This window comes from Pseudonaja textilis, chromosome 4, assembly GCF_049901715.1.
Source record: "Pseudonaja textilis isolate UNSWEBS1 chromosome 4, rPseTex1.2, whole genome shotgun sequence".
Taxonomy (NCBI): Eukaryota; Metazoa; Chordata; class Lepidosauria; order Squamata; family Elapidae; genus Pseudonaja; species Pseudonaja textilis.
The window spans coordinates 62497356-62518407 of NC_141993.1; the positions used below are offsets into that span (position 1 = coordinate 62497356).

The 21052-nt window shown below is 34.7% G+C and overlaps 1 protein-coding gene across 10 annotated transcripts in view; it reads right to left on the reverse strand.

The window, feature by feature from the left end:
- The window catches only part of DOCK10 (dedicator of cytokinesis 10), a 167726-nt gene that overhangs the window by 96123 nt on the left and 50551 nt on the right, over positions 1-21052 (reverse strand). For 8 of the 10 annotated variants that reach the window (XM_026701522.2, XM_026701521.2, XM_087933217.1 and 5 more), the window contains exons 2-3: positions 7428-7547; positions 1470-1559 (exon numbers count right to left, since the gene is read on the reverse strand). In XM_026701522.2, coding sequence (XP_026557307.2) covers positions 1470-1559; positions 7428-7547 — 210 coding nt within the window. Of the gene's footprint in view, positions 1-1469; positions 1560-7427; positions 7548-17525; positions 17748-21052 lie in introns of those variants that run through there. The other 2 variants (XM_087933216.1, XM_087933215.1) reach the window with 1 other exon arrangement.

Here is a 21052-nt window from a genome sequence, read left to right on the forward strand (position 1 = left end):
ATGGGTTTGCTTGCAAGCAAATTTTATGTGACAGACCCAGGTAGCCAATGGCAGAAAGATAGATCTCTGAGTGAATCTGTGATTCTGTGAGCAACTCAATCTGCTTGCCTGCTTTGCCTGATTTTGGGTAAAAGTTGCTATTTTTTATTAAAAAAATCAATATTTACATCAATATTTATAATATTTATATACAAGCCAGTCACATGACCACTATGTCACACCCACAAATTAGACCATGCCCACAGAAGCAGTTGTTAAGAAATTTGAATCCCACCCCTGCCTCTGTGTGTTTGTGTATGTGTATGTGTGTGTATGAGAGAGACAGTTATCTGATCTAACCTCTCTCTCCCCCCTCTCTTTCTTTTATAACCAATGTCAGCAAGCCACTGTCCGTCAAAATTCATATTAGTGGTCCTCGGGATTTAAAATTATTAGTTTGGTGGTCCCTGAGGTTCAAAAGGTTGGCAACCCCTGATCTAAGAGTACCCCATCTACTGTCTCATGTTTATTTTCTAAATTTTTATAACAGTATAAAAATTAGCAGTATTAAAAAATCTGATAGTTGTAAGGGTAATTATCACAGTCTGCAAAACATAACCCCCCCACACAATAATTAGAACTAGAATAAGGCAATTGACTAGAATTTGAGTTCCTGTTAATTTATCTTGCAATTTTTAATTTTTTTCCCATACAGCATAGGACAGGTCCGCAAAACTGGAAAGGTTGGGAACTCTGCGTTAGTGTAGAGAAAACATCCCATGTATAAAAAAAATTAAAAGAAACTTTCCCCTTTATCTCCAGAAACATTAGCATTTATTGTTGTCTCTTAAAATACATCTAAATACTTCTTCATTCTTGATTTCATCCTTTTTTAAATGAACCCATATCTAAAACCTCAATTCTCCCTATTAATCAGCAAAAGTCCAGTTAAAGTTAAGAGATATAAGGAGCTAAATATTTATATCTCCATTTCCTTATAAGCAGATTCTTTCAAGACCCCAGAATCAAGAAAAACATGTGATGATTCTTCCAAGCTCTTTATTGTTTCTACACCTATAGATGGAATCTTGCCTAACTAAAGCCCTCTGCTATCTTCATAAGCCTATACTCAGAGAACTGTTAGGGAGGGCCTGTCTTCACCCTCTTTCTCAGGCAAACTATCTGAACTGAGCTGTCACTTACTGCTATGGAATGTACCCTCTTCCTATGCAACCAGTCTAGTACAGTCCACCAAATATTCCCGCTAATCTCTCTCTTCAAATAATTCAAATCCAATCCCAATTAAGAAGTAAACATTACAAGTATCAGATACAACATAGCGTTAATGTCTAAGGCAGAAAAACAAAAGAGAAAAAAAAGAGAAAAAAATGATCATGATGTTGAAAGTTACACTATATTATTTTTAAAAAATAAATATCCTGACAAAATGTATATTCAAGATTAAGTAGAGTAAAGAATGATAACTTTACCTCTTTAACAAATAAATATTCTGCCTTTTGTTCTGCATCTTGAGGAACTGATGAGTACAGTGTTCTTATTTCCCAGGGAATTGTGGCTATCTAATGAGAAGTCAACAAAGAGAAAAAAAAGTTCATACCTGAGCATCAAAGAATAAGAAATAACATAAATAATCAAATAGGGTAATTAAGGGCTAAGTTTATCTAAATTATTACAGTATCATTAGATATCTTACTAAGGAATTTGCATGCAAAGTATATTTTCAACCATCACAAATAAATCATGCATCAATTGTCATCTCATTTTCATGAATGTTCTATGGCCAGAAAGAAAGGATCTATATTGGAATAATGCATAAGAAATAATTCTGCATCTATTTTGGAGGGAGGGAGATTATTAGAAATGAGTGAGTTTTGCAATACTCACAATGCCTTTCCCTGAAGACAAAAATGTAAAAATAATGTAACCAACAGACAGAATATTATACAGCATTTGGAAGTGTACCATCTCATATAAATCCTAAATAGAACCACAGTAATGCATAGATAGAGCATTACTGTGTATGAGCATAAGAACAAACCTTAATTTCATGGGCGGAGAGAAAGCTTTTTCCCTCCACTGATAGACAAGCCTTTTTAGAAATACCCTGTTTCTCAAAAAATAAGGCTGGGCCTTATTTTTTTGACCCCTCCCCCAAAATGGCTAGGCCATCTTTTCGGGGTAACTTAATTCCTCCCCACCTAGAGCGGCCCATGTGCACGTACCACTCCACGAGGCAATTTCTATCGGCTGACAAAAGCTCCCTGAAGGCAGAGTCCCCAGCTGCTTCAGGGCAAGGCATGGCTGCCCGTGTCCACTCACCATTAAGCAGTGTTTTTTGGGCAATGGAAGCTCCCCAAAGGCAGCCACCAGCCACTTCGATCGGCCAGTAGAAGCAGCCTTGGGGCAAGCGCCCATGTACATACCCCTCACCGCGAGACCGCTTCTATCGGCCGATCGAAGTGGCTGGTGACTGCCCTTGGGGAGCTTCCATCACCCAAAAGACACTGCCTAATGGGGAGGGGACACGGGTAGCCACGCCTTGACCCAAAGCGGCTGGGGACTCTGCCTTCATCAGCTGATAGAAGTGGCCTTGCGGTGAGGGGTGCGTGGGCACTCACCCCGAGGCCACTTCTACTGGCCGATCAAAGTGGCTGGTGACTGCCCTTGGGAAGCTTCCATTGCTCGAAAGACACTGCCAAATGGTGAGGGGACATGGGCAGCCATGCCTCACCCCGAAGCGGCTGGGGACTCTGCCTTTGGGGAGCTTTTGTTGGCCAATAAAAATGGCCTCGTGGAGAGGGGATTGTGTGTGGGCGCTCGCCCCGAGGCCTCTTCTACTGGCTGATCGAAGCGGCTGGTGACTCTGCCTTTGTGGAGCTTCTATCAGCTGCTGTTCTATCGGTAGTAGATCAGGGTATTCTAGCCTAGACTACCTGCAGGGCACTCCTAAAGGCAAGTTTTCTCCCCACCCACCACCCACCCTTCCCCCCATTTCTCTTCACCTCGTGTAGTTCTAACGAACGATGTGAGAAATGGCGGGAAAACACATGGTTTAAATAGGCCTAAATTTTGGGGGTGTGGCTTAATTTCACCTCATGCCTAGAAATCATGCTGGGCCTTCCTATTGATGGAGGCTGTGTTGTTGGAGAAACACGGTAGTATAGTAAAACCTGTCATTTTTCTAATTTATATTATCTTACTGAAATATATAAAACCAACATTATTATAGTACATTGCTTTAAATTGAAAAATGGCAAGATATAAATATTTTAAGAATATTAATGCTTGATATATTTTTTAACAAAATTTCAGCATTATCAGTTGCATATAAGAGAGTTTTGGTAATATTGATTCCTTTTTATTCCTGCTCATAAACCTAGTCAAGCATCCAGGGCATTTTTATGTTTCTGAAAAGATACCTTTCATAGATGGGTAACTTTTATCAAAAGAAGCACAAACAGGCTGCTTCAGTTTTTGACAGAGTATATTAGATGGGTTAATAGCCTCAAATTAGCTTAGCTGGAAAATGAAGCTTTCTTTTTAACTGTCAATGCATAAATTTCATGGAAAAATGAATTCAATAACCCTGGAAACAACTGCTGTTTTTTTTAACTTCCTGCTGAAGTTGAACCTGTAATGGAATTACTTTAAATACATTTCACTTACTATTTATTCATAGTAACAGTAAAATATTGTTAATAGCAAATCTGTTACAATTAAGAGGCAGTTCTGCAAACCATTTTCATAATATCAAACTGTGTACATAATTCTATATAAACTGAGATTTATACACATGCACATGTGTATATGTCTACACATACAATTTGAAAGAGATTATTATAATCTTCAGGAAAGCAAGATGTACAATTTATTTATTTTAAACTTTTGGATCTGCCAGGAAAAATGCTACCTTTGATTGTAAAATCTGAGGAGGAAATTGAAAAACTGTTATAGTTTCAGCGTGTTGTGGCATCTGTTACAATAAAGTGAATTACACAGTTTGCTCTCTGTCCTGTGTGTTCCCTAATGCATCACTATAATTTCATTTTTGTTTTGCAAGTCCAATGGTTGATGCATTTATATTAAGAGATTGTTGCAAACCATCTTTGTCTACCTCATTAAATGCAAAGCTTATTATACATATTATTCTCTTTTCATAGCTCTAATGCTAAACACAATCCAGGAATGGAAAAAACTGTTTTAGAAGATGTTTTCTCAAGAATAACAAAACATGAAAAGGCAAGAAAATCCCACATGCTCATTTTAAAATTTTCTTCCTTTGCTGATATGAAAATGGGTTGGTGGAAACATGCTTGACACCATCAGTTTAGCTCACCAGTTGCTAAAACACTTCTGCTCATATGAAGATTAACCTTTACCAATGAAAAACTGCTGAAATAAAATCATGGGGATGACAGTCAAAGTAATGGCTAAATTAGTTTTCTTCCAAAATGGCATTACCAATAAAGAGAAAAGCGTGTGACATTGTATATAATTCAAGAATTATTTTATTGGTATTACTTGTATTCAGGAATTATTATAATTAAGTATTCACTGTAAAGGTGCTTTGGAGCAAGGGTGCAGTTACATGGGGCAGAATCTGGAAACCACCAAGGAGCTGATGGAAATGTTTTCTGTTGTTCTTTTTCTTACATAATTATTCTTACCAATGCTAATGCTAAGCTGAATATTGGCAATAAGGGAAAGTGTTAACCACAAGTATTGGAGAAGCCAGGTACAAACTATTTGCCAAATTTGCAGCACCACAGTAAAAAAATAAACAGGGGCTAAGGTCCAATTTTTAATGAAAAGATTAGATACAACAATTATTAAATTCCTGCTTAAATAACCTATAATCCATAAAAGTACATGAAAAAATGCTATTTTTAAAAATATCCAATATTCTGATTCATGCAATATTACTCAAAATGTGCAAATATTAAATACAAATCTCAAATGTTACAAAAATTTGAATAATGAATATTTCTGTGAAGAATTTCATAGAAATTTTCGAGCTTCAAGAAGTTTCTCTTCTTAGAATTTAGCAGAAGCATTCTCTTCATACAGAATTGTTCATAAAATAATGTTATTTTAAGTAATGTTACTGTGGAGAGACACCTGGAATAAGTTGGTGCAAGAATTTTATTTATTTATTTATATTAGATATATATGTTGTCAGATCCAAACAGATGCATGGTGGCTTATAGAAACTCAGTTAAAAGATCCACAAAATTGTCAGGGTTCCAAGTAATGCACCCATAGCAAACAGAACTCCAAGACAAAATGTTTCTTCAAATAATAGTTTTATTTGGCATATGATATTGACACAGGCCGGTGAAAACCTATTCTGAATATTCCCAAGGTTTTCACCTAATTAAAAGTTTCTCCCCTTTCCCAAACAATCAGTCACATGGTCAAATCAAGGGCCTGTCTGGTTGCCTGATGATTTTACTCTTCCCCTCTTCTGCAACTATGGGAATGTCCTTGGTTCCCAGGACAAAGTATTTTGTTTTGGCTACAAACCCTAACTATCTCTATTCCCCCTTCGCTCTGCCTCAGCTCCAGTGTGGCAACACTGAAGCCTCAAAATGGCCTTGGTCACGTCAGCTTCAGGGTTGACATTGGTATTTTGTATTAGTATTTATGACAAATATTATTTTATGGATCCTTAAATGTGATTAAAATCTAAAATATAAGTAAGTAAAAATCCATGATGGTATACTGTAACATCTAAAAAAAGTACCATAAACCAATCAATAATCACAAAAATGCTTTAACATTTAAACTAATATTTTTAATCCCTTTGTATTGCTTTGATAAGGATTAATCTTATATCTAACAAGACACTATTCTATAATGGATAAGTGGAGTTATGACTGAAAAATATCATCTCCTGTCTTCTGTGTCCTTTATTTCACAACAATGTGCAATTGTTGATAAGTTTTCTTGTGATAAATACAATGGCAGTTAAACTGTGATGTCAGCAGCACAGGATTTTTTTAAAAAAACAATCTAGGTGTTGTATTATGAACTGAGGATTCTGCATATACTGTACCAGTGTACATTTCATACGTTTAGAAAGAATGATATTTTACCATTCATAATCTCCATTGGAATAAAAGATAGCTGAAGAATGTTATAGAATGTAAAAGAATCTATGAAGCATTATTCCCATTAACCTTAGGAGTTATGAGGACTGAACCTAATAAGCTTAGTCAGGGGTGGGATTCTACAAGTTCTCACCTATTCGCTAGAACCGGTTGTTAACTTTCTAAGCAGTTCGGACAACCGGTTGTTGGAAGAAATCTCCTTTTGTTTTTTTCCACCCTTCTTGCATTCTTGGCAGTATGCCTAGACTTATTGTCTCCAAAGGTGGTTCTTTTTCTTTGCTGGTACTTTCTTACAGGGGAAGGGTTGTTTTAAGCTTTTTACATTGCTGTTGGAGTTAGCACTTTGAAGAAATAATTGAATAATGAAGCAGACAAGGAACCAAGATGAGTAACATTCAGCAAGGCTTCTTGGCTAGCTAGTAAGATTGACATTCGAACATGAGTTTACATACCCTTTTTGAGTTTTTGCCTAAAATTGGTGACATTCAAAATTACAATGGCACTGGAAAAAAGTGACTGATGATCATTTTTCACACTTACGACTGTTGCAGTATCTCCACTGTCATGAGAGGCCAGGCGAGGAGAAGTGCCCCTTGATGTGAGTGACGTTGAGTTGGCCATGCCCACCCAGTCACATGACCAGCAAGTCACACCCACCAACTAAGCCATGCCCACAGAACTGGTTGTTAAAAAAATTGAATCCCACCCCTGAGCTTAGTATAGTCAAGAAATTGTTTCCCTAAGTTACCAAGTTACTAAGTTACCAACTAAGTTACCAACATGAGAAATAAGACTGACTTCTCTTTAATTCATTAGAGTATAGAAGCAGTAGTGTCTAACCTGCTGCCTAGATAATTCTGGGAGTTGAAATCCAGAAGTCTTAAAGTTGCTAAGGTTGGACACCCATGGTATAGAGGGAGGGAGGGGAAAATTTGAGAAGGCTTTCTAGAATCTGTTACTGTAGCCTATGGCAATACAGTGGATTCCAGCCAAACTTGTGGAATCTATTTCATGATTTGGCCTATTCTGATGGATTAACATCGACCTTGAAAGCTTCTTAGTTTTCTACAGTTTCATACCTATTTCAGTATTGTTGAATCTAAAGGTCAAAAGCACATTTCAAGAAATTACTGTGTTTGTGTTTGATTTGGCCAAATCAATCCTCTTTTTACATCAAGCCAGGTGTCTTGAATTTTAAAAAAAATGAAACTAAGCTGAGCACAATATTGGCTCATATGTTGCAAGGCATAAAAACTGGAACTTCTTGACAAAGTTTGAGATGAGACTTAGCTTTATTAGTAAACATCAATCACTCACTGAAAAATCATCTTCAGGGAACAAAAAGAGGTCTTTCAGACGATCATTTTCAACATTCTTCTCAATATCTGCAATTACTGTTTCATAATCCAAAGGTTCCAAAAGTTTAGGTTTCTCCTGCTGAGGAGACAAAAACATAAAAAAAGAGTTAACTTCTATAATTGTTTTGTATTTCTTTTTGTAGTCGAGGTTCCATTTCCATTATCCTTTCACACAGCAGTTGCTATGTACAGGTTGGTATGGTGAAGCTAAAAATATAACCAGATGGATTTGTCTGCTCAAAATGTTCATTATTAGTCTGATTATTTCCTGATGAGGAGACCTGGTAAATAGTATGCATTATGCAGGTAATATTGAATCATACTACGTTGCTACATTTACGTACTCTTTATGCAGAGAAACATATCCAGATTTCTTTTAACGGTCCTGAATAACTATATGCAATTATCTTCCAAATGAATTTGATGCCAAATGGTGTGTTTTAATTTCAGTTGTTTCCATGAGCTATGTGCTGATTCATTCCCATTACTTTCTTATGCTTAGCCACATTTTAAATTCAAGTCGCTTGCTAGAAACAAAAGTACTATTGCTCTGTTTAACTTGGAATTCATCCTTGTCTCTGTCAGGATAAACTATTTGGCAGTCAACCCCATACTTTTCCCAGTAAAGAGCTGAATTATACTTTTTTCAGCCATCAGGAAAATACTATTATTGCTGAAAGGCATTATGAACCCTTTAAAAAGCACTCAAAAGAAATAGCCAAATAAAAGGTAAAATTGCACATTCTTTGATATGCTACATAAAAAAGAGATTGTCTTGCTCACTGACTATATGTATCTACAGAAAAACAGAAGGAATCTTATTATTAACTTGGGTAGAGAAAAAGGAACAAAGACAAAAGCTGAATGTAGAGGTGTAGATTGTACAAACCAATGACTTCCTGCAAGGTGAAAAGAAGGACTTTAACTATTCACCTTTATGAGTTATTATTAGATAGCAAGAATATATAAACATTTTTTCCTAAATATTTTTTCAGGGAGATAGAATTATAGAGAAAGAGATAAGAAGAAAGAGAAAGAGACAAAGATGAAGAAAAAGAGAAAAAGAGAAAGAGAGAAAGGGAAGAAAGAATGAGAGAGTACACAGAAAGAAAGAAAAAAAGAAAGAAAAAGAAAGAAAGAAAGAAAGAAAGAAAGAAAGAAAGAAAGAAAGAAAGAAAGAAAAAATAGAAAAGAAAAGAAAAGAAAAGAAAAGAAAAATTTATCTGCAAACAAATGTACAAGTATATCACATCCAGGCACTGCCACAACGTCTTCTTGAAATCAATTTCTACAGATCTTTATTGAAAAGGTAGCATTTGAATATCTGTTCAACATCAGTATCTGGCTCTCGGATAGAATGTCTGGAAGGCAGGAAAATGGGATTGCTGTAAGAAACCAGGGGAAGAGAGAAATAAGAAAAAAGAGACCCAAGTACCCTGCTTTAATTATGCTAGGCCCAAACTTGTTTTATCAGGTTTTCAAATTCCTTACTCTATTAACAATAAATATCTTTCCAGAAGTGCAAGTGGCTCTTGTTTCCTGAATTCACCAGCCTTGCAGGGCTCAACAGACCCAATGTTATATCACCACGATATCTCAGGATTTGGAGTATTTCCTCTTAGCCATAATCCTGATATAATGTAATTAGTGACAAAATATATTAAATAAATTTTAAAATAGGTTTTGAAACTTCATTTGCATAATATGTATTATTGTTACACATCTGAACAAAAACACATTTAATTCCTTTTAAGTAGTAAAGGGAAATGAAAGTATTTTATTTTTAAATTGAACTCTTAAAATTTTGCTGCTTCTTGACTTGCTTTGATACAACTAAAATGGCAACCAAGTGAGAAAGAACATTGCTCTTTAAAAGGTAAATTATATACACTCACATCACTTTGATCATCCACAGCTTCATATGGAGAGCTTCAGAAACATATTTTGTAATAAAAACATAACTTCTTTCTTAAATTGTCATATTTGTATTTTATGAGGGGGAAAAAAGAGTTGTTTCCCAATGTCCTAGTCACACTATTCTAAATTACTAAGAGTTTATCATTCGTTAACATTGAAGGTTCAGTACTATTTTTTTGCATGAGCAATAGTTTCAGATCTGACACATTCAGCCTCTAAATGAATTTCATTTTACATATTTTAGAGGGACCTTCCTCAAATACATAGTTAGATTTTTTTGTTATTATTTTTAGTGGAGAGTTTTATTTTTTACTCCAAAAGATTTCTCAGAATAGTCACAAAGGTTGTGTTAGTCCATTCTCCTTTGCAAGGCCTGATGGGAGATTTATAACGTTTCGGGGTAATTAAAGTTTTAACAGTCTCAGGATTATCTTTCCCAAATATAATTATAAGGGAAATGAACCTATTAGACAATCTATGCACTAGGATTAAATGGTGCCGGACAGTGTTATTCTAATTTTTTTAAAAAATATGCTATTTTTTTAAAGCCTAATAAATAATGTCAGCTAGGTACAAAAAAAGATGGGATTATAAAAAAAGGTATTTCATATTTCTTCTGTCACCTTCCTTTCTTTTACAGACTATTTTCAAAATTCCTGATTTATTTTCATTAGACAGGCTGAACATAACGTGCACCTGGCCAGAATTCGTGCCAGAATTGGAAATACTTAGAATTTACAGCTATAGAATATCTAAAAAATTGTATCTGGTAGTAACATTCATTGATGTGCCATGTGTCATAACTCAACAACAATATATGGCATGTAATTTTTGTTACTTGAGTGATGTGATGACATACAATGGCAAGGAGGCAGTTTTGCCTCCTTGGTGTTTGTTTGTATCCCATCTTTATTATTTTTACAAATAATTCAAGGCAGTGAACATATATAATATTCCTTCCTTCTCTTATTTTCCCCATAATAACAACCTGTATGGTGGCTGGCCTGAGGGACAATGACTGGCCCAAAGCCATCCAGCTGGCTAAGGCAGGCTTTGAACTCACTGTCTCCAGGTTTTCAGCCTAGTGCCTTAACTACTGTCAGTGTGTAGCATGTTGATTAGCAAATAACATCACCTCCTAAAAACTTATCTTGTTTCATTTGGTAGCAATCCTGTTTCTTCTAGCAATGACTAAAAATAGTCTCATAATTGATTTCACAGAACAGTCACAGTGCCTGAGGTTTCAGTATCAAGAGAAAAACAGCAGAGTTCAGCATCCAAAGCACTGTCAGATGTAATGTTAAGTTGGTAACAGTTCTTGAGGGCTTCAACACACAATGCTGAACAGTGCAAACTAGATCTCTCCCCCGCCCCCCATCACACTCTTATTCTACACTTTTGGTGTTGAACCCTCGGAAAGATTTTTGAAACTATAGTATATTAGGAAATGTGTTGAAATTTAAGAACAGCCTAGCAGGCTATGAGAAACGTAATGCAAAATAAGCAAACCCAAGTAGCTGATCACTGTTTTATGCTGCAATGTAGTAACACTGATGTGAGTACCATGCATATTTTCTTTTCAAGATTTTTGTTTTTAATGTGGCAGGAAGTAGTGGCCTTCTACAAATATTTTCAGCAGCTAGTGGGTAGCAGAGACAACTTTTTTCTGCTTGATTGGAGATTCTATGGTCCTGGACCAACGCTAGACAAAGATATTTTCCCCAGGATAGAAATTGGCTGGACAATCATATAAGTACAACCACAATGTCTTAGCAGCTTTAACAAATCTTAACATTGATTGCTTTGTTGTCACTTTCTTTCGGGCATCCTAGATTATTAATCAAAAACAGAATATTTGGAAAAGAGGCAAACTAGTTGGTGGGATTCATCATAAAGGAATACATATAAGAAAGATGGGCACACAACCCATTTTTCTACACAGGAGATCCAGATTCAAATGCTATGACTTAGTGTGGAGGAACCTTTCATGAAACTATAAATAGTGACAGTCAAGTGACAATTATGTTTGACATATAGGGGTCTGCTCACAGACTGTTTGACACAATTTTCTAGGCCATGATTCAGTTAACAATGGTTTGTCACATAACTCACAATTGCTAGATTCACAGAACAAATTAAACATATTTAATTTAGGAAATAAACTTAGTTCTTGTTTCTGTGCCTTGACAAATCTTACTGACTTCAACTTACATAAATGAATGCCTATGATGTAAATTAAAAGAAGTTCTTAGTACTTCCACCCAGTCTTGATGTAATGTAGTGATTGAAGAAAAATGCATGACATGTATACCAAGTTCTGGTATATTTTCATCATCTGCAGCTGATTATCAAAATTGGATTTCAGCAACAGTTCAGACTTGGGATTAGAACCAATTAACCTAAAACAAGTATCCAAAAATGGGTGTATCTGTTAATAAGCTGTCAATTCAGAAATTAAACTGATGGAAAAATGGCACAGAATGAAATATGATAATAATAATGGCATCATTTCAAATGCTGTCTACCCTAGTACCCACGGGAGAAAAAATGAGAAAGAAGGGGCCCACACAACAAACTCTAAAATATAAGAAAAATGAAGTGTGGTTTACTGAAGTTTTGCTTTAGGATCCGTATCCTGGTACGGATTTGTTTCTTTTGTGCTGTGGAATAGGCCCTTTTTCTGAATGTTCAGTTTCAGTTAAAGTATATCCTTAACTCAGAACTCCCAAATTCTCTGCTGCAACCTACATATTTTCTGTAATTTAGAATTATGTATGTTAGTGTTTTTTTCAATTTTTATGGACTTTAGATACCAGAACTGACTAAGAAATGTTGGGAATTGAAATCCACACTAATGTAGATTGCCAAATTTATTTAAAAACAAAACCCTGATGTACACCTGATGGATGTTTTATGATATTACTGCAACATTGGCTCATGAAATATTGTTAAATAATGATGAAACACTGAGAATCTGCAAATCTGTAGTTATACATTATAGACAGAATGCAAAATAAACTACTCTGATTGGAAAATTCTGATGAATGAAAAATTTGGTCTCTAGCTTTGAAATTTAATATCAGAGGAAATACTTTATAATTATGAATAATTAAAAGCCCTTGTAGCAATGCAGCAGCAAGCCATTGGTTGACAGCTGTACATATTTTCTGTTCAGACAGAACTGATTAGACACACAGACACAGAGAGTACCTGTGTGATTTGTGCATCGCACATTTGCAGAGAAAGCAACCTAAAACAAGTAAAGTATTGCTAAGATTGAAGTAGACAAAAAACAGGAAACCTAAATACAATTAAAATGTGGAAGTGGTATCTGGCCGAAAATGAATAAACTGTAATTTGAGCCCTCAAAGACAAAAAAATTGATAGGAAGATTGTTCCTATAAACAGGGAAACATAACTTAGATTATACCTGGTAGATGTTTGTCTTGAAAGAGTTCGATAATATACAGTATGTTATACTGGCGCTGTGCATGGCACTCAGAAAAGATTATTTGCAGTGTGTAAGAGCGCAAAAGGAGCATCTCTTCAAAGTGTTGAAGCAGTTTCATCATTTGAAAGGCTTATGCAACTGGCTTCATAAGTGCCAATTGGCAGCATAGCCACTTTACTTCAAAACTTAGCTCCTGAAGGCTTACAAAGCATCTCTTCTATGCAAAGCACTATTTAATAATGTTTAGCTGAGAAATAGAAAAAAATATTTTGTAGTGAAGACCATACAGTATAATACATATGAAACTCATTAGCTTGTCCTGAAGAATGATAACCCTAATCGATTCCAGTGCTTACGTAATTTTACAGTTAATCCTAAAATCAAAAAGTAAACTATCAAGACTATCAAGAAACACACCCACCTACACACATACACATTTAAGTTTTGGTGAAGAGACCAATAAACATCAGTTGGGCTAGAGTTCTGGCATACTGAAGGCAGCTGCAAAACAAAACTGATTATTATGTTTTGTTCTCCACTCCCATCATAAAAATGCAATTTTGTTTATTGTCCATGGAATGATTGTCGTATTGCTTGCTTCATTTTTTTGCTGCATGTAGAAAATACATTATCATAATGCCATGGCATAGGTAGATAGGATTAAATTAAAGTCATCTCTGTTCCTTTCTCTTTATATATTTATAATATATAAATATATTATTTATATTGAATATTATGTCTGAAACTCCGTGTGTGTGTGTGTGTGTCTGTGTGTGTGAATAATAAGAAAAATGATAAAGGAAGAAAATTGGAACTGAGTTATATACCTCTGCAACATTGCAAGCATGTTGATGGAAGGGTGTTCAAAGATCACATTACAGCTTTTCAAAACTAAAAATTCTCAGAAATTTGGATTTGCTACAAAAATACACGAAAGCTATAATATTGGCAATATTAAACAGTCAATTTTATTGTCACAAAATACTAAAATGATTGAAGATATCAAAATACACATAACCAACAGATTCAAATATGAAGAAATGTTACTATGAAGATATTAAAAATAGATACACTAAGTAATTAATAAAAATAATATGGTTGCCAGCACTTCTCTCATCATTAAAATATAGCAACCTGGGAGATATTACACATATATTCCTTCTTACAGATTATTTTTTCAAAGTTTCATATATTTGAGAATATATTTCTTACACGTATGGCATATTTTCTTCTTCACTTGAGAAGTTGGATTGTTTCTTCATTAGCACCAAAGGGTGCTAATGCTTATATTGCCTGGAATAGTACAAAACATTAATCCAACAGAACTTCTCTGTCCACATTCATTATTACTTCACCTTATTGCCAAGGCCTTCAAACTGGTCTAAAAATCAGCTTTTGTACCTGAGCTAACTGGCAAGATAATTGAAAAACAGAATCAGCCAATGAGAGTGCTTTCCAGGTGAAAAGACCAATGGCAGCTGCATGGCAACGGAGTTTGTACAAGGCAGCTACATCTGGCACAGGCACAGGGCTGCAGCTGGACTGTGTCAGTAGAAGACTTCTCACCTACACACATACACACTCCAGCATTGTTTCACTGTCATGCAACATGCTTTGTAAAGGGAATTCTTTCTGTTCACCAAAATAGATCTTATTCAGCTTATAAACTGACATAATTTTTGTAAAAAAATCATCTCAAATGTTCTGGCCCAACACTGCTTACATGATGAAAGTGGTTCAAATAAAACTAAGAAATTATGTTTCTATTTTTGGCATGTCTTGGTTCATGTGCAACATGTCGTTGAAGAACATAGGTTATTTCTAGCTGTTGTGGGGGAGGAGAATGATTGCTTCTATGTGGATAATGTGTGTGTGTGTGTGTGTGCGTGTGCGCATGTGTGCGCCTTTGAGTCAGTGTTGATTCCAAGTGACTGCCTGGACAAATCCGTACAGGTTTTTTTTACAAGATTTTGGAAGTGGTTTGCCATTGCCTGTTTCAGATGACTACAAGAGTGTGGCTGGCTCAAGGTTACCCAACTGGCTAAGGGAGAAGAAGAACTCATAGCCTGCTGATTTCTAACCTGATGTTTTAACCACTATGCCATACTTAAGGCTAGAATTTAGTGTGCTTCAGTTGTGAAGTTGGAAAGGGATGGGTTATTAACTGCAAAAGTGAAGAGAAGCTGTACTGCCTTCGAAATTAAATATGCCACTGAAAAACACACCAAGAAAACAGAACACCACAATGACTAATTCTTTAATCTTAACCTAAGAGGAAGAAGATTCAGAATATAGTTCCTGTTTAAACAGCATCATTTTTTAAAAAATCCACTTCAGTTCAAGTAAAGCTATGGCTAAAAACAATATGCTTCATGCAAATACTCAAAGACTGAGTTTTTAAAACAGGATGTGGCTGTTTAGAAAGAAGAAATCTATATAGATAATATTTTATTCCATATCTGTGCAATTACATGAATTAACAATTCTGCAAGAAAACACACATTTCCTCAGGCAGTAGAAGCCTGATGAATATTGTAGCTGAAGCCTCACAAATTTTTGTAATATTTGCCTATAAAAATCCATTTTTTCAGTGATTTTTCTGACCAGATTGGGATTCTGTTTTATATAGAATTTATTTTCCCATAAAATCATTATTTCAGCATTCAATGAGATGGGCAGCAAACTAATTTAATAAATAAATAAATAAATTGTACATAACAAACGTACATAACAAATAAATTGTACATAACAGTTTATGGAGTTAAATGAATGATGAATGCAAGTAAAATAGCCATGGGGTTTCTTGGAAACAAGTCATTACTGATATATACTGTATAAAAAAGACAGGTGCACTATAGTGACTATCTGATTACAAAATTTTCAACCTTTCGCTTAAAAAGCCGAGATCTATACCAGAGACGCCCTTTATTCCTGTGATGCCATGGACTTCGCATGGCTCTTAGAAAACTGACTGGATTAGCTGCTCTGGGGAAACTTAGCACAGAAAATTTTGCAGCATTTCTCCTGCATTTGTAACAGAAGAGGAAGTTTTCCAAGTGTGGGAACTACTACTTCTACTCTTCTTAGAATCAAGATGTGGCTGAGAGATTATTTGCCTTTCTGTACCCAGAATGACTGTCTGGTCCTTCCTTCCTTCCTTCCTTCCCTCCCTCCCTCCCAAATGTGGTAAAGGAAGAATGAAGGGGACTACCAATAATTGGTTTTTCTTTTCTTTTTACCTGGCTCTAGTACAGGAATGAAAAGAATACAATGATGGGAAGTCCTTGACTTACAGCCATATGTTTACCAACTATTTACTCCAGCAGTGAAAAAGTGACTTACAACTAGTGGTCACGCTTATGACCATTCCAGAATCCCCATGGTCACATAACCAAAATTCCAATAAGTAACATCACTGGAAGAAGCCAGATTTGCTTAAGAACCATGTAGTTAATTTAATAACCAAAATGATTCACTTAACCACTATGGCAAAAAAAAAAAAAGACTGTAAAATTGGACACAACTCAGTTATCATTTAACAACTGAAGTTGAATGATCATGCACAATTTAAGGTTTACCTATATCACCACTGAGAGATTAAGAGGTCATTAAGATTTTTAGAAGTAAAACTTGTGACAATATAGGAATACCTTGGTAGTACTGGCTTTCTAGATTCCTTTGTTAAATCTTTGCTTTACCTTAATATTTACGTTATGATTCAAAATTGAACTTACATTGGAAACTTATATACTCTGCTGTTAGTACATGATCATTCCCATTAATACATACTTTGTATCTTTAGAAACATTTTTTTCTGATTTTTAAAGATTTCCATCCTTATCTTTTTTTTAAAAAAATTAAACTCTTCCCTGAAACAGAAAGGTAAAATCTGTTAACTATCATTTACCACATCATTTAACCAATATTGTTTAATCCTGTAGCTTTCACATTAGAAATCATTGAAAGTTTGCTTCATAGATACTTTAATACACACATATAGACTCATTAAATCATGAGTGTCTTCAAAGTCTGGTCTATTTGAGGCTGTTCGTCTTTTTCAAGCTTTCTTCTAACAAATTGGATCCCACCCACCCCAAAAAGTCATATAAGGAAAGACTCCATTTCTGTGAATATAAATTATACATTCTATCATGTTATGATAAAATTACAGATGATGTAAACGATGAAGAAAAGGCATTTTATTTATCACATATATAGGAACTCTCATCTATAAGTTTACTACATAATGTTTAATTTCAACTTGATAAATTCTTTCATATATTCAGAACAGTAGTCTGAATAAGTAACTATCATTCATACATCATAAATGGCAAACAGCTTATTTATTACTTAGTTTTTACATTCTTTTTTTCCCATTCACACTGAAATCACAAACATATTAGGATGTCTTATTTAACAGATACACTGATTTTGTCCGATTAATTTTAACTGTTTAAATTTGTCTTACAGTTTATTACCTGCCAAATATGAGGCGACATTCCTACAATTCCTAACCAACATGGCCTGACCAACAAATTTATTGCTATACTTTCATTAAGAAAATTTGTTCTAGTCACTGAGATAAAATAGGAGTAGTATAATCTATTCTGTTCGCAAGGTTAACACTCCAAAGCTACACTAAATAAATTACAAGACAAAAAGTACAAGCATATATATTTATATACATACACAATTTATGCTGTGGATTTCACTGTGATTATTTCGTCTAATTGTCCTCTTTTTTCTCCAAAGTTCACTGTGGTCTCTTTTAAATACTTTTGCTCTGAAACTCATTGTTTTAGTAGAACCTCAAGCAGCAAAGAAATCCATATGAGAAAAACACAATCCTCATTCACTGATTATTGTATCTATGCTGTGAGAAAAGAAAGCATATGGACACTCATACTATCTCTACAAATTGCATTCAAAATAAGAAAAAGAAGAACCTGAAATTCAGTAATAAATCATTACTTCCTGTCTGAGTAATGTTGTGCTTCTTCAATGACAAATAAGATTGAAGCCTTAGTCACAATGTTTCCTATCACCTGTTTCATTTCTACCCACCCACCTAAGATTGGAAGAACATTATTACACCATGTAAACTTTATCTGTTGTGAATAAGGAATTCCAATCTGGGTAGATATAGAACAAAAAACTACTCTGCCTCACAAAGAATACAGCACACACTCTTTTGCTAAACTGAAGACTATCTGTAAATTTAGTTTGAAGAAATAGAAGTATAACAAAGAGGATAATATTTTATCTCTTCAAGCTTCTCAATGTCTCAAATTGGGCTCCTGTATTTCATTCAGTAGTGGTCAGATATGAAACATGGGGTTTCCACCAAGAACTGGCTTTAATGTAACAAACAACCTTTTTTTCAAGTCTCCTTTTGTGTGGATATTTTCTGAGCCAGAACTGCTTCTTGTCTCACTGTGGTTCTCTAATGCCGCACCTAGGCGAAGTGTGGGATAGTCTGCTTTCTGCTTTTCTCACCTTGGCCACCACCGTCAGCTCAGTCTGTATAATGAAACAGTCTGTTACTGTTGCCTATAGTGCCTAGTTTCCGGGAAAGTGAGGAAAGACAGTTGCTACTATATAGAGCAGCCCAGAAGTTATTCTCTTAGTTGTAGATTGGGTATTTTCTTTTGTTTATTAGGGTAAGGTTGATATTTCGTATACTGAGAGAAAGCAATACTGGAAGGGTAGAATTTGTAAAAACAATCAAGCTTTAAAATATTTATATGGCTTTTCAATTGATGGTGGCTTCATAATGAAATAATTAAAAACAATTGAAAGGGCAGATACATTAACCATATTTTAATTCAGAATACGTCTGCTTTTGATTTTTTTTCCCCCATAACAGCCACAACTAGAAATAAGCTTTCCTCCATTTTCTTACTTAAAACATTAGTTGACCCAATGGTTCCTGAAAGACATCTAAAGTACAAAAAAGCAAATTTCAATAGTTCTGAAGGCTGACAGATTTCAGTGATGTGCCTTTCCCTCAAACAAAATGAGTAGCTGCTAAACAGGGACATCTTGTTTCAGCAGCTTCGGCACGTATAGAATGGTGCTTAGAAGGCCAAAAAATGCAAGCAATATACCAAAGAGAGATCAAATTTTATTCTCAAGAACTTATTGATTACTTCTCTAGAGATTGGAAAAGAATTGAGGAGAATGATTGTAAGTTACATTTCTAAAGTTGCATCTCAGGATACACAGAATTTTTAGCAAAATTGTCCACTCTACAGAAATATTTCTCAGTCTTATCAACTTTAAGTTATGTAGATTTCAACTCCCAGAATTTCTCCTCAAGAATTGAAGTTCATGGATCTCAAAGTTGCTGAGTTTGGGAAAGCTGTTCTTAAATATTCCAAAAGTTTACCTGTGTAGGGCTGGCTCAAAATCTTTCAATGTGAATCAAAGAAATACAAAGAAGAAAGAAGCCGTTTTAAAAATAATACTTAATTATAAATAATTAATTATTTATTTATTATGTATTAATTAATTATTAATACAAATAATACTTAATTATTTTTTTAAGGAGGGTGGACATTAAAATTGTCTAGAGAACTTGTGAAGAAGATACCATTCTATAAGCTATTACACAAAACTTAATCTGACTCAAAAGAGAATCAATCTAGCCCAGACAATAATAGCTCAATTGTATCCCCACAAAATAGTTCTAGCTTCTAATAATTCTAAATTCTAATGTATTTTATTACATTTACTGTGTTTTTAACATGCAACTTTTTATGCTTTGAAATTGCTAAGTCTTTCTGTTCTGGTAACATAGAAATGAAATGACATGAAATAAATTAATAAATACATGCTTTCTTTTTTAAAGATATTGAAACATTAGCAAAAGGAAGGGAGCTGACAGGAAATGGAAAAAGCACATATCATAAGAGTCTAGTCACGTGGCTCAGACCTTTGAAAATGCTGTCAAAAAACTGAAACCTGAACTGAGCTGAGGTCAACAAAGAAGGCTAAAAATAAAAGTTTCTTTTAGATATAAGCTCAAAAGAAAAGACAAAAAGGACTGATCAGCTTTAAAATGAAGAAGACAAAGTGCTAACAAATATTAGAGAAAAGGCAGGAAATTGGAAGAAAATAAGTGTTATCCCTATCTTCAAAAAATGAAAAATGGAATATCCAGTGACTGTAAACCACATAAATGTATGAGAAGATTCTGGAGCAAATTGTAATGCAATTGATTCATGAGCACCTTCAAAATAATGCAGTCATTACTAAAGTTTAGCATGATTTATTGAGCAGAAATCTTGATACAATTTCTGATTGGATAACTTCCTTAATATATTGTTGGAATACTGTAGACATAATATATATTAAGTTCAGATTTTACAGTTATAAGTAGCAGATGTTTCAGCATTGCATAAGGGTTGATAGAATGAGAAGAGTTGCTTTATTACAAGAAAAAATGCTGTAATCTACCCAAATTTCAAAAGTATAAGCATATGCATAATTATGGATTTTCTGAGTCTTTAGGATTATAGCCATTTTTTGTCTAACAGAAGTCTAGCTAGTCATTGTTCAGAATTAATATTTACTATGCACATATCTACCATCAGGCACTGTTTAGCTGAGAACAACATGAACTCTATAAGTTGAGGCATCATAAGTGATAACTGAAGCCAAAGTTCATTATAAGGATCAAATAGAGGATGACTAACTTCTTGATAGTATGGAAAGCTACGTCATGCTGAGGAGTCCAATGCCATATAATTTCTTCATCCAGTAAGCGATGCTAAGTTCTGCTAAGGTTGCCTTGAATTTTCAAAATGATGTGATAAAAATGTAAAAGCCAAGCAATCTTTTTTAAAAAAAATCTACTTTTTGGATTTGGTACACCCTGAATGGCCTTGATCTTGCCTTATAATGCATAAATGTCTGACACGTCAGTTCAGTGAGTGCAAAGCAATATGTACTAAGCCTTCATAACTATCAGGTAACCTTGGATCAGTTGCTCTTTCACGGTTCAAGGAAGCAGGCAATAGCAAACCACTTCTGACATCTTGCCAAGAAAACTGCAGAAACTTGTCTGATCAGGAATTAATACTGACTTGAATGAAACCCTCCACCAAAGCCCCTAGATATCTAAATGATTTATCATCAATCTTATGTAATTTTCTTTAAATAATTCTTTATTTAAAACATCAAGGTTTGGTGTATCAAATTGATGTGTTAAGAGA